A 12,923-nucleotide genomic window follows, 5' to 3' on the forward strand; every position below is an offset into this window, starting at 1 on the left:
CTAAATGAACACTTCCTTAAGCTGCATGGAGATGGAGAATAAAACAACACAACACTTTCTGAATTCAAGATGAAGATGAAAATGCGACTCTCCCTGTTTATTTTGTTCACCAGTAAACCCTTTACCAAGGGTCATCAACCTTTACTGTCAAAAGAGACATTTTAGGCCAAATAAAGAACAAACTAAATCTGTCTGGAGCCACAAAACGTTTGAAAATTGTAATAAAGGAAACTGTGTGTTGGTCTTATATACTGAGGACCAACAAGCTAATTAGAGTTGCACCGTAACAGAAAAATATGCATCCAATATGTAGAGATTCATTTTTGTCTACCTTTCATCTTCCATTTTTGGGGGATTTTTATTTTTTTTATTTTTTTATTTTTTTGGTTTGTTTGTTTTTTTTGGGGTAAATTTTCAGACTTCGTTTTTCATGCATTTTTCGACTTTTCTGTCAAATTTCTGACATTTTTGGCAATTTTATGGACATATGGTGATTTGTTATGTCTCCTTTCCCTTCTTCGTTTTTTTTTTTTGGGGCATTTTATGCTTTTTCTTGGTAACAAACTTTTTTTGATACCAATTTTCTCAAATTTTTGGCTATTTGTGTTATTTTTATGGTTATTTTGGGGATTTCTTCTTTTGTTTTTTGTTTTTTTGTTTTTGAATTAAATGTCTTCTTTTGTTTTGAGGCATTTTATGGTTACTTTTTAAACATTTTCTTTTGTGCCTTTTATGTATTTTTTTATTTAATACTCTGACATTTTGGCAGTTTGGTGGACATCTTATGGGAATTTTCTGCTTTTCCTCTTTCTTTTTTGTCAATTTTAGGTCATTTTTAATTTTTAAGACTTTTTCCATCTAGCTTTCGTCTCTTTTTCTGACAACTTAAAAACTTGGACTGGCATTTTTTTTTTTAAATAATTAATGTTTCATTTTATTTTCTAATTCTAAATCATTAATTATAATAAGAAATATTAATTCATCTAAAGAATATTTTATCTAAAAAATACAAATAAATGTTAAGAAAAATATGAATTTCTACTAATTTTTTTTTTTTTAGAGATCCACTGGGTGCCACAGGAGAGAGATTTAAAGGGCCACTTGTGGCTCCAGAGCTGCAGTTTGCAGACCTCTGCCTTATTATACCTATATCTTGAATTTTGACAAAAAAATAAAATAAAATCACATTTTAATTTTCAATAAAGAAGGGTTTGGTGAATGTGCATAAGAAAGTGGTGGTGTTCTGTTCAGTGCCTCCAACAAGGTTAAGAACCACTGATTTATGTCTGGATAGATATTTTTTTAAATTAAAACTCATCTTGACTTTCACACCTTACGTGTTTCCTCAGGCAGGCCTGTGATGATAGTGGTGGAGTACATGGCAAATGGAGCGCTTGATTCTTTCCTGCGGGTTTGAATATATTATCACATAATAAATCTTTGTCACATTCTTCCTATTTACTGATTTGCAGTACCAATGAACCTTTCCATATTTCACTCCAGGCACGGGATGGTCAGTTCACGGTGCTCCAGCTGGTCGGAATGATGCGTGGCGTGGCAGTGGGCATGGCCTACCTCTCCGACATGGGTTACGTTCACAGAGACCTAGCGGCTCGCAACATTCTGGTGGATGAGAACTTGGTGTGTAAGGTGTCCGACTTTGGCATGTCCAGAGCCATGGAAGAAGACACAGAGGCAACATACACTGCCACAGTCAACGTGAGTGTCTGGTTAAGGTTACCTGCAGCTTATTTAACTCTGCTCGAGCTCTGCATCCTCAAACGATTATTCAGTCTTACTTTTCTCACCAGGGAGGAAAGATACCAATACGCTGGACAGCGCCGGAGGCAATCGCTTATGGAAAGTTCTCCTCCGTCAGTGATGTTTGGAGTTTTGGCATTGTCATGTGGGAGGTGATGTCATATGGCGAGAGGCCTTACTGGGAGATGTCCAATCAAGATGTAAGCACATTCGATTAACACAGCACAGAACTTGCAGCACACCTCAGACAGAGAATCGTTCGCTTTCCAACGTTCTCAGGTCATTTTATCAATGGAGGAGGGATATCGATTACCTGCTCCAATGGGCTGCCCCGTCACGCTGCACCAGCTAATGTTGCACTGCTGGCAGAAGGAGCCGAGTCAGCGTCCGCGATTCAACAATGTGCTTTGTTTCCTGGATAAACTCATCATCAACCCCAGTGGGCTCCTCACGCTGGTGAACAAGTCGCACAAGTACGTATCAGCTCACACGCACACTGGATGAGAGGAGAAAATCGGTGGCTTAGCAGGTTGAACATCAACATACAGACCTAATTATATGGTACACACAATATAATGAGATCCAATATGCGTTTTTATGAAGGCAGCTAACATAGATAATAGCATTCCGATTAGAGACCAGCAAGACTACACAAAAACATGTCCATGTGATTTGTTTGAGTGAACGATCGTGAAGTGTAGGCTATACTGTTCCACTCCAGCCCTGTAGGAGCAGCACCATCTGCTGGATCTGCTTGGTCACTGCACTACATAGCTCCAATGCAAGTGGAATGTAATGGTGAGAAGAGAAAGGCATTATTATCAGAGTAAGTACAGTACAGTATGGTTAACATTTCTACCTGGATTTCATACAATATGAGGTGATATCATGAAGTTGGGGAAAAAAGTGAACAATGGGAAAATTACTCTGCCAAAGGTTGTGCTACTGAACATTTTCTGTTACGCTCTCTCAGTTTCCCTGATTCACCTGATGACATGCCCGACTACCCTCTCTTCATCTCTATCGGAGACTGGCTTGATTCTATCAAAATGAGCCAATACAAGAACAACTTCATCGCAGCAGGATATACAACGCTGGATTCCATTTCAACAATGAGCGCAGAGTGAGTGAATCGTAGGATTTTCTGCTCATACCATTTTACTCCTGACTCTCTGTACTTGCATTTTTTATTATTACAGTACAACAGGAGTGCTATTTAGTTCCGTTTTTATTCCAATGTTTATCTTGTATTCTGAGCTGAAAAAAAACATCTGTCTCAGAAGGGAAGTTAACCCAAACATTTTATTTGAATAAAGCAGCAAAATCACCCATTTTTGTCCATCTCGGGGGGTGGCCATTTTGCCACTTGCTGTCGACTGAAAATGACATCACAGTTGCTCATGTATTGACCAATCACGGCTCAGTTTGCGAACGTCACATGACCAAAATCAGAAAACAGGTGAGCTGTGATTGGTCGTTATATGAGCCCTGAGAAACTGTGATGTCATTTTCAGTTGACAGTATGTTTCAAAATGGCCGCCCCCTGAGATGGATATATTTTGCTGCTTAATTTGTATTCCACAAACACAATATTAATCAGGATGTCGTGTTCAGACTAGTGTGGGGACACATACAACATATAAATACATAAAGTACATTTTTAGTTGACTTCCCCTTTCAATTAGTTGTACTTTCTTTGAGTAGTTCTTCGAAAATTGTGTTTTTCTCCTCAGTGACATCCGACGAATCGGGATCTGTTTGATTGGCCACCAGAGGAGAATCTTAAGCAGCATACAGTCTCTGCGCCTGCAATTTCACCATATCCAACAAAGTGGCTTTCAAGTGTGAGGTCATCGCACAAAGCCAAACGGTGTGCATACATTTGATGAATTGCACACCAGACTACTGGGTTTATAGTAAGTGTCACACACTGCTGATGAGAGCAATCGGGAGCTTGACAATGTGGAGTCCGGTGATCACAAGTCACGCGGTCATGGTGTCACGGATCATTGTCAACGCGGCCACTCAACAACAATGAACCTCAGTCAGTTCTGGCTAAATGTGATCTCATTAACTCAGCAAATCTTAGAATTCGTTTGAACAGTATTTTCCTTCAGTGTTGATTCAAGTGCCAGTCAATGCCTCCGCTCTTTCCAAGTGACAATCCACTGGTTTTCATTGACTTTGAATGGTCTCTAATTGGATACCTCAAGACCAGAGGTAATGTGGAGAGAACATTTGGTAATGTATGCCACTCTCGGATATTTTAATAACAAATGTATTGCTGGTTAATTAAATATTTCACCAGAAATATGAATTGTCAATATGGTTACCACAATCCTCTTTTTGAACTGAAGACGACTGAATGTCAAAAGATTTTATAGAAAAATGTTCTATCCTCATGGTATTGCAGTGTGTCTTGTAATGAAAGTCACGTGAAAGGTGTATGTTTTTCTTCCTTAATAAACAACTATTTTAATGCATTGTTTTTATCTCTTGTGACTTCAAACACTCAAACACACGCACGCGGTGACAAAGGTAACCATGGATGCACGCACGATTGTTCCCTCTTAACTGTCACCCAAAGAGACTGACACGTTTTCTGGACATAAAGAATTGTCAGGTGAGTTTGTCAATGAGGTGCTTATGTGGGGCATCGAAGACACTTTTGGTGTGAACATGTAAATGTCTCATAGTGATGCTTTGGTTGCAATGTACTACTTTACTCACAAAAATGTCAATATGCCTTTTTTTTTTTTTTTTTCAAGAAGCTGAATGGCAAAATTCACAACAGATGTTTTTTCCCCCCACAAGGATGTCCGTATTTATGCCTTTCTGTGACACGTCCAGTATCTCTGAAAGTGCTGCAACCTGCTGATGACACTGATTTGTTGCTGTTGTTGTAACAGCTGTCCGTCGCTCATTTGAGTTCCAGAAATTTTGCTTTGATACCACTTCCCTCCAAGAACATCCCGTTTATAGCCTTGCAATATAATGTAAATTATTCGGTGTTGTCTTAATCGCATGATCTCAAAGTGTGAGTAATGTGAGGAGGACTTTTCAAATACTAATTTGGTCATTGTATTCTTAGATCAAATTCTTGTTTGTGAAATGTGCTTCTTCTCAGTACATCTTTTTAGAGATCAGCAAGGGCAAAAAAAAAAAGTATTTTAACATTGAACAGTTGAGCATGTGCATTCAAAGGTTTGAGGTAAACAATAATAATTAAATAATATTAATAATAAAAATAATAATCACCTTTGATGTGAAGTAATTTAGGTCCAGAAAATACTGTGCTGAAGTTTTTTTGAGCAATGACTCTTAGTGCTATGTACAAAGCATTTGAAGATATTTTGAATTCCTAAAATGTGTTTTCTTACCGTATCCTAGTTTTACTACGTTGTGAGTTTACTGACAGCAACTTTAAAAGTTGTACTGTAGTAACTTTGGGCTTCAGGAAGCATACGGTACGTTTGATTGAGCTGTGTTGTCACCAGCAAAACGGTGTAGATCAGAAACTACAACACTAAAAAATAAAACACACACGCACATCAAAAATCATGAAAGAGTTATAGACATGTATTTATGAAGACGAAGCGCAACACGATTATGTCACGTGTGAGCGTTCTATTTGCTTGGAATAGGAGCCGTAAAATCCCGAGTGCCCTGAATGCAGCATAACTCAAGAGCGTATCCTGGGCACCATGGAAATGCGCACGAGAAATGAATGAAAACAATGGACAGGATTCGCCGGGTGATGGCATAAAGTAGCCCAGACTGCGGTTCTGTGCACATTGGCGTCAAGAACACCAAGTTTAATAAAAGGTAATATCCAGCACACATAAACAAAAGCGTCTGTGTGAGTTACAAGTTGCATGCTAACTAACGTTAGCGCAGCTAGCTCTGACGTTAGCGTTTTATTTGGCATCACTTGTGTGTTTCGAGCAGGATTTTTTTTTAACTGTTGGAGCTCATGAAGCGCACCTTTAGATGTCGTTTTACATAGCTCTCTTGCTTCTATAAGTCATCTGCTCTGAAGCGTAAAATTGGCGTTACTATCAAGGGTTAGCTTAGGCTAACCTGTATGGTGACAGAGCAGAGAAGATTAACTAAATAGGACCGTGACTACAGACTGTTAATTACGCTACAATCTCTTTAGTCGGAGTTAACGGCTGACGAGCGAATAAAACATTACATCTTGCCGATGACGCTGCAGCAAGCAGTACCTGCACGTGTTTTGTAACACACTCGTTGCGTAAATGAGCATTAAAATGGCAGATTTGCCTGTTTATAATCTTAAACTGGGAGGACGTTGAGCAGTTATGACCAGCATACAGCTTCAGTTGCGATCGTTTGATGTTTAAAACAGTCGAAATGCTGTCATTGAACTCCCGATGCCCAATAAAAGAAAATTGAGGACGTCACGTCATTGCCACGTTGTTTTGACGATTTCTAAACACATCAAAGAAATCGGATTGAATTTTAACAAGTGCTATGATATATATTTTTTTGTTAATTATTGGATACATCATAGCAGAAATGGACTATCTTGGGCATCGTCCACTTATTGGCTAAAATAATTATCTCCAGAGTGAATGTGAAAGACATTGTAATAAGTGGTAAGTTATTAGATGCAGGGGGATTTATTATTATTATTATTATTTTTTGCCCTTAATAAATGAAATCACAATTCACTACCTCCTAGTGTATGTTTAGTACGGTTATATTTGTCTTTACATTTGTTTGATGATCTTAACTCATTTGCTCCCAATAACTGTAAGTACGTTTTTTTGTTTTTTTTGTTTCTAATGTTTTAAATGTCCCAAAGACGTTTTGTTTTTGTTTTTTTATGCGAAAGCATACAGAAGGCTTTGATGCAGCCACTCAACTGCAAAGAACGGTTGCAGAAATGGTGTTTGTTACACATACGGCCAGCAGGTGGCAGCAGAGCAAAGGAGATCAACCAGGGCCATGTAGAAAGAAAAGCTAAATTACTTACAATTTTGAATAGATTTGTGAAAAACGATGAAACTTAGCTCTCTTCTAATGCTAATTGCTGCAAAACGGAAACAGATAGTAACATACTTTTTTTTTTCCTGATGAAAGAAGAGACTTTAATCTTTCTTTTGATAGGTTTTGCTTTAATAGCAATTGAACACAATATTCTGTGGGCCTTGCAAAATCAGTGATGAACGAACGTGATTGCTTCTGTGAAAATGGCTGGGAGTGATTAAACATTAAATTGGAGAAACTCTGCAAAATAATAATAATAATAATAATTTAGAATAGTCAATTTTTAATGGTACTGTATATCACAGTCTTTTCATATTTGTTCATTCAAGAATAGGAGGTTGAACTGGCGGAGTGTTTTTTTTCGGATCTGGGGACTCGTCTTTATAAACGTGATCACAGTTTGCAATGAAAGACTACAGCGCCTCCATCTTCTCAGGAACCTGAGCAATTGTAATCAATAAAAATATTTTATGATGGTCTAGCAGTCGACCATAGGATCAATTCGCATCTTTTATTATCACATCATCGTGGTACAACCTCCTCACGAGCAAATAGAAAGCAAAAGTCATAATCACCTGCGATTGGCTGGCAACCAGTCCAGGGTTACCCCGCCTACTGCCCAAAGCCAGATGAGATAGGCTCCAGCACCCCCCGCGACCCTTGTGAGGAATAAGCGGTCAAGAAAATGGATGGATGGAAGTCACAATCACAGAGCAAGCTGGCAAAATAATTGGCTCTGCACAAAATCACAACTCTCCTGGCTAATGAAATCATCTCCCCACTATGATTAAATGTGGGACAATCACAAAATAATATATTTTTACAAAATGTACGGTAAACATTTCTTTCAGCATTCACAGAATGTTATTGTCCTTTGTTGCAGAGGGGGCAACAGTGGATGGTTGCTGCCAATGGGGCTGTTTGACAAGTTGGCAGGATGGCTGGGCTTCAAGAAGGAGGTGAACGTGCTCTGCCTCGGCCTCGACAACAGTGGGAAAACCACCATCATCAACAAACTCAAGCCGTCCAATGTAAGTCCACCTGTTGCTTTTTGGGGGAATCTAACTTAGGGAAGATATGAAGAATATAGTTTAGTCAAACACAATACACACAAGTACAGATTGCAACATCAACGTCCAGGTTTGATAACATTTGACATATTTAACTCCCAGGCTCAGGCACAAGACATCGTCCCAACCATCGGTTTCAGCATAGAGAAGTTCAAGACATCCAGGTAGGTTTGCGTCATAACAAAGTAGCTTGATGTTATTGATTATTCATTGTAAAGTAATTTGATGTCTTGTCTTTGTGTAGTCTTTCCTTCACAGTGTTTGACATGTCAGGCCAAGGCAGATACAGAAACCTGTGGGAGCACTACTACAAGTCAGTTGGTCACATTGTAAACATTGCTGTTATCTTGTTGATGTTTATTAATATTGCTCAAAATGTATTGTTCAGGGAGGGCCAGGCTGTCATATTTGTCATTGATAGTGCGGATAAGCTAAGAATGGTTGTGGCCAAAGAAGAATTGGACACATTATTAAATCATCCTGGTAAGTTTTTATGTGTATGTGTTTAATATTTTCCAGTGTGTGGGTTTTATTTTTATTTTTTAGCTGTCTCAAATGATTTTATTTAATGGCACTGTTAGATTGTTTGCTTCCATCCATCTCACAACCTCCCTGCCTGTCTCGCAATAGACATTAAACACAAGCGAATTCCCATCCTCTTCTTGGCGAACAAGATGGATGTGCGAGATGCCCTGTCTTCAGTGAAAGTCTCACAGCTGCTGTGCTTGGACAATATCAAGGACAAACCTTGGCACATCTGGTATGACAATAGTTGCACTTGTACTGCGATCTGCTGTAAAATATTCCTCAATGGTCTTTGTAAACATGCATCCTCTTGATCGAGTCTAGTTGGAAATTGTATAAAGACAGCAAAAACACTACACGACTATGCTCACTGACATAGACTTTAGTGAGGTTTAGACAATACAGCACATTGAGCTTCCAAAAACACAGGAAAGGAAGTTCCGAACGTCCTGAAAAGCACTTTATGTTTACATGTGGGGAGGCAAGACGTTTTATTTTAGTTCTAGTCACACATAAATGAGTCTGTTTCATGTTTGTAACTGACATTTGTGCAGAAGTGGGCATTGTCACTTATTGGAATTGATGATTGATAAGTGCCCACCTTTTGGCGTGTACTTCAACACTTGCTTGATGATGCAAAGCCTCACAAAAATACACGGATTGAGAAAGCCCATGCGTACTCACCATGGTTGACAGACGTAGTCCTGCTTCACTCTGTGCATTTTTTCAAGGCTTGACATTATCAAGCATTCGCTGAAAGTGCTGAAGCACACGCCAAAAGGTGGGTACTTCCATCAATCATCAGTTTCAGTCAATAACTATGCCTACCTCTGCATTTGGGGTTTTAATATTGAGCTATTTCTTGTACTGTAACTTATTTATTCAATCGTGGGCATGAAATATACTGTTCACCATTAACATCATGATCTATAAAATGAATATTTGTGTTTTTCAGTGCTACTGATGCTCTGAAAGGAGATGGTTTACAGGAGGGTGTGGAATGGTTACAAGGTAAATTAGTTACTCTGTCTGTATGTGTCCAAAATTAGTATGTGGTATTTTAAGGTAAAGATGAAGTGTTTTCTCTCAATCCAAATCTGATTGGTTTCACTTTTTGGATGCTGTTTTCAGATCAAATCAAATCGATGAGATCATGATGGTATGAAGCATCTATCTAAGGAGGAGGTACCAAAAACATTTTGTCAGCACATGTTTTTATTCTCCAATTCCATAGATGACAAATTCAGCAAGAATATGTTATTATTTAGGGGGGAAAAAAAAAAATTCTTTTACAAATGTATTATTGTTGCTCTTTTGGATTTTTTTTCCTTTTAATTCCACTTGACTTCTGTAGATGGTCAGTGTGTGTGAGTTATTATCTACGCACACCTGTATTGAAGTTTATTTATTTTTATTTTTTTTCATATATCTTCTCACACACTGTATGAAGTAGGGCTCCACTTTTGGCCAAAATGATAATCATGATTTTTTTTCTTTTTTTTTTTCTTTTCTTTTTTTTTATCAATATTGTGATCACAATTATTCATCATGTTAGAAAAAAAATAATTGTGCTACTTTTAAACAAACAATATGTAAACAATGCACAATGAAACTTTAAAATGAAAGTACTGTAATTTTATTACAATAAGAAAAAAAATAATTTAACCAAGAATTTAATACTTTGACAATACAGAATCTTATTATGGGATAGCTCTCTTCATCAGAAATACTAAATTATAACAAGAATGAAACAGCAATGTAACAAATTGTGCCAATTTATTCCTACACTAGTTTTACATATCATAATTATTTATATATGAAAGAATTCCATTATGTGTACTATCAAGGTTTGATTTATTTCTCTCTCTTTCCTTTTAATCATTTATTATATTTTATTTTACTTTTTACCATCTGGATTGTGTAATGATACCAGCCTGGTAATGAAGCATCCAAAAACATTGTCTTTCACACGTTTACTAAACCTCTTAAAGTTTGCATCTATTTTCATATGTTTTCATATACTTAATGGTTATTTAAGAGATGTACACTTGCCATCATTCAATTCTGAATGTCCTTTTGTAACAGTAAGTAGTGGACAATGAGCAGTTTTAGAAAAAAAAAGTGCTGCAGAGAATGGAAAGAGAAGGTTTTGGTCTTTGGACATTTGAGTCACTGATAAAAGTGATATCAGTTGTAGTTAGGGGGCCAAACAAACAGGGATCCATCTTGAATGTGTTAAAGTCATCATTCCATCATTCATTGCAGCTAATACTTGTGCAGCTTTCTTTTAAGATTTCTAATGTTTCATTTTCAGTCGCTATTCAGAGCCCACTAGTTACGCTGTTCACAAGTAGGCTGTTAAGTTATCCGTTTTCATTTTTGCCTTATTTCAATGGCACAATCAAAGTTAACCTTCACAATCAGCCAGGCTACGTTACTGATATACGTGGATGTGTGATACAAAAAAACAAAAACAAAAGTAATGTTTTAAAATGTGTTCATGTTTGTTGTGTGAATCCTGAATGTCGTCATCAATTATCCAAGCTTGATTATCCAGTTTGATTTGGTTTGGCTATTGAACACGAGACAGCACGCAGAGTTGCTGTGTTAAAGGCAAAATACTTCACATCAGTTATCGAATCGTTGCACTTGATTAAACAAATCTTGTTGATGGTACAGTTTGTGTAGATTTCAGCTCAATTCTCAATGTCATCAGATGTCATCTTTATAGGACTGAGTGCCGTTCTGTACGACACGTAGAGGATTTATAGACAGCAAATTGTTTGTAAAATAGATTTTATATGTAAATAAGCAAGTACGATGTTAGGATAATATTAGATCATCTCTTAATGATCTTCAATATGTACTGTATCATCTTAAGAAGCTGTATGTATTTTATTTCAGTGTAAATGTTTTCAAAGAATAAAAATGTGTTGTTGTTTTTTTCTTTTGAAAGATTTTGCAGGGTGGTCTCCTCCCATGTCTCATTAAATAGGTAATGTGCGTGTGCATATCTTGTCTCCAAGCTCTTGCTCGCTCGTCCATTCGACAGCCCTGCCAGCAGCAGCTGCTCATTAAATGTCCAGCCAGCGGGCTCTGAACTCTTCAAAATAGTTCCAACGGCGCTATCATTTCAATTCTATCTAAATAATTATGTCTCTATGAATATGTTGTTGGAATTTTGATACAGCATATAAGTAGCCGGTTTTCCGTTTGCCTATATTGCTAGACATTCTTCATGGTGTTCCCAAAACTGCATCGCAGTTTTAACTTCGCACTTCAGCTTTGTAACGTGTCTCTGTCCCAGGTACTGAAAGCATTCCTGTGCTTTGCCAGCAGGTGGCACTGCGTCTTCTAAAGTGTTGAGCGTGTCCCTATCTTTCATTTAGGCTTCTGAGCAGCAGTGTGCCTCCTGTTTGTAGAGGGCACCAGTCTGTGTCTGTGTGTGTGTGCCAGGAAGAAAGTCAGATGTGTCATGAGATATCTCCCTGCTGCTCTCCAGGAGTCAACCTAATTGGGAGCCTGTCAGCTTTGACACGACTATCGTACATTACACGCAGGACGCCATTAGCAGGTCCACCTAATTGATGGACTTTCGAACACTACATCTTGAATTTAAGAGACAGACGTGGTGCTTTTATACATTGTAGAATTGCGTAATGGTTAGTCTTCAATCTCCATTCCATAAAACGGAATGATTTATTTTCATTTGGTCAAGCATGCATAGATTATAGGTTTAAATTAGCAACTACTTTCTTGACATACGCCTGAACAATCCAGACCAGTTTTTCCCACAACCTTTACTAATACATATTTTACATTACACAATGATTTAATGGTCCATTACTGGCTTAGATGGATAGATATCAGTAATAAACATATTTTTGAAAGTATCAGTTATTTATTTATTTATTTATTTTTATTAAAAATAAAGTAATCTTGACAAGGTTGGAGCACTTTGCTCATGAATAGTTTGCCAAAATAGGCTACCTGTCCAATGCCAAATAATCTGCCGAGTCATACACTGAAGGTCTCTTTGAGAGTCACACAAATCGTCTGAATACGGAATTTTCATCAAAAGGCTGTGCAGTAAAATATTAACAATATACAGCCCATTTTCTTTAGTTTAGAATTAGCCTCATTAGAAGTAGCTACATTGGCATGTTTGTTCTCATTAGATTGTGCATGTCGCAGGTGTACCTAATGAAATAGTGAAAGAATAGCTTCTTGTAAAAGCAAAAAAAACGATAATAATGATACATATTTAAATAAAGTAAACTTAAAAAAAATTCATTTGATAGCCTACAAATATTTCACAATGTGTGGGTGCGCCAACACTTTTTCTCAGTAACAGTAAAACGGTTGCAGTGAGTCAGCTAATTGGGCTTGTGAGCAGAATGTGACAAAAATGAAAAGAAAAAAAAAACTGCACCATTAGGCCGAGTGACCCCCAATGGGTTCATGCGTTCATAACCAAAAATGCATGAAGGGCTTACTGTCATGGTTTCAGTCATATTGACATGTTGAAAGCAGCCCAGAATTCAAGATTGCAGA

The 12,923-nt window shown here is 37.6% G+C and overlaps 2 protein-coding genes across 5 annotated transcripts in view; both read left to right on the forward strand.

The window, feature by feature from the left end:
* Nucleotides 1-4,244, forward strand: part of LOC144017673 (ephrin type-A receptor 6-like) — a 51,829-nt gene extending 47,585 nt beyond the window's left edge. The window contains exons 15-21 of one of the 2 annotated variants that reach the window (XM_077519495.1): nt 1,350-1,411; nt 1,504-1,719; nt 1,794-1,961; nt 2,041-2,234; nt 2,483-2,587; nt 2,735-2,884; nt 3,495-4,244. In XM_077519495.1, the coding sequence (XP_077375621.1) occupies nt 1,350-1,411; nt 1,504-1,719; nt 1,794-1,961; nt 2,041-2,234; nt 2,483-2,587; nt 2,735-2,884; nt 3,495-3,609 (1,010 nt within the window). In that variant the 3' untranslated portion in view covers nt 3,610-4,244. The remainder of the gene's footprint in view (nt 1-1,349; nt 1,412-1,503; nt 1,720-1,793; nt 1,962-2,040; nt 2,235-2,482; nt 2,588-2,734; nt 2,885-3,494) is intronic. The other variant, XM_077519496.1, reaches the window with a different exon arrangement.
* Nucleotides 4,245-4,307: 63 nt separating this feature from the next.
* arl6 (ARF like GTPase 6) lies at nt 4,308-11,324 on the forward strand. Of its 3 annotated transcripts, none has more exons than XM_077519499.1 (8): nt 4,308-4,384; nt 7,658-7,805; nt 7,947-8,008; nt 8,089-8,157; nt 8,233-8,327; nt 8,475-8,604; nt 9,325-9,380; nt 9,501-11,324. In XM_077519499.1, the coding sequence occupies exons 2-8, from the start codon at nt 7,686-7,688 to the stop codon at nt 9,524-9,526; spliced, it is 558 nt and encodes a 185-aa protein (XP_077375625.1). In that variant the 5' UTR covers nt 4,308-4,384; nt 7,658-7,685; the 3' UTR covers nt 9,527-11,324. The 3 variants fall into 3 exon arrangements, with proteins under 3 accessions (XP_077375625.1, XP_077375623.1, XP_077375624.1); XM_077519497.1 differs by lacking the exon at nt 4,308-4,384 and adding an exon at nt 5,406-5,586; XM_077519498.1 differs by lacking the exon at nt 4,308-4,384 and adding an exon at nt 6,222-6,380.
* The last annotated feature ends 1,599 nt before the right edge of the window (nt 11,325-12,923 follow it).

Source organism: Festucalex cinctus, chromosome 4, assembly GCF_051991245.1.
Source record: "Festucalex cinctus isolate MCC-2025b chromosome 4, RoL_Fcin_1.0, whole genome shotgun sequence".
NCBI classification, from domain to species: domain Eukaryota; kingdom Metazoa; phylum Chordata; class Actinopteri; order Syngnathiformes; family Syngnathidae; genus Festucalex; species Festucalex cinctus.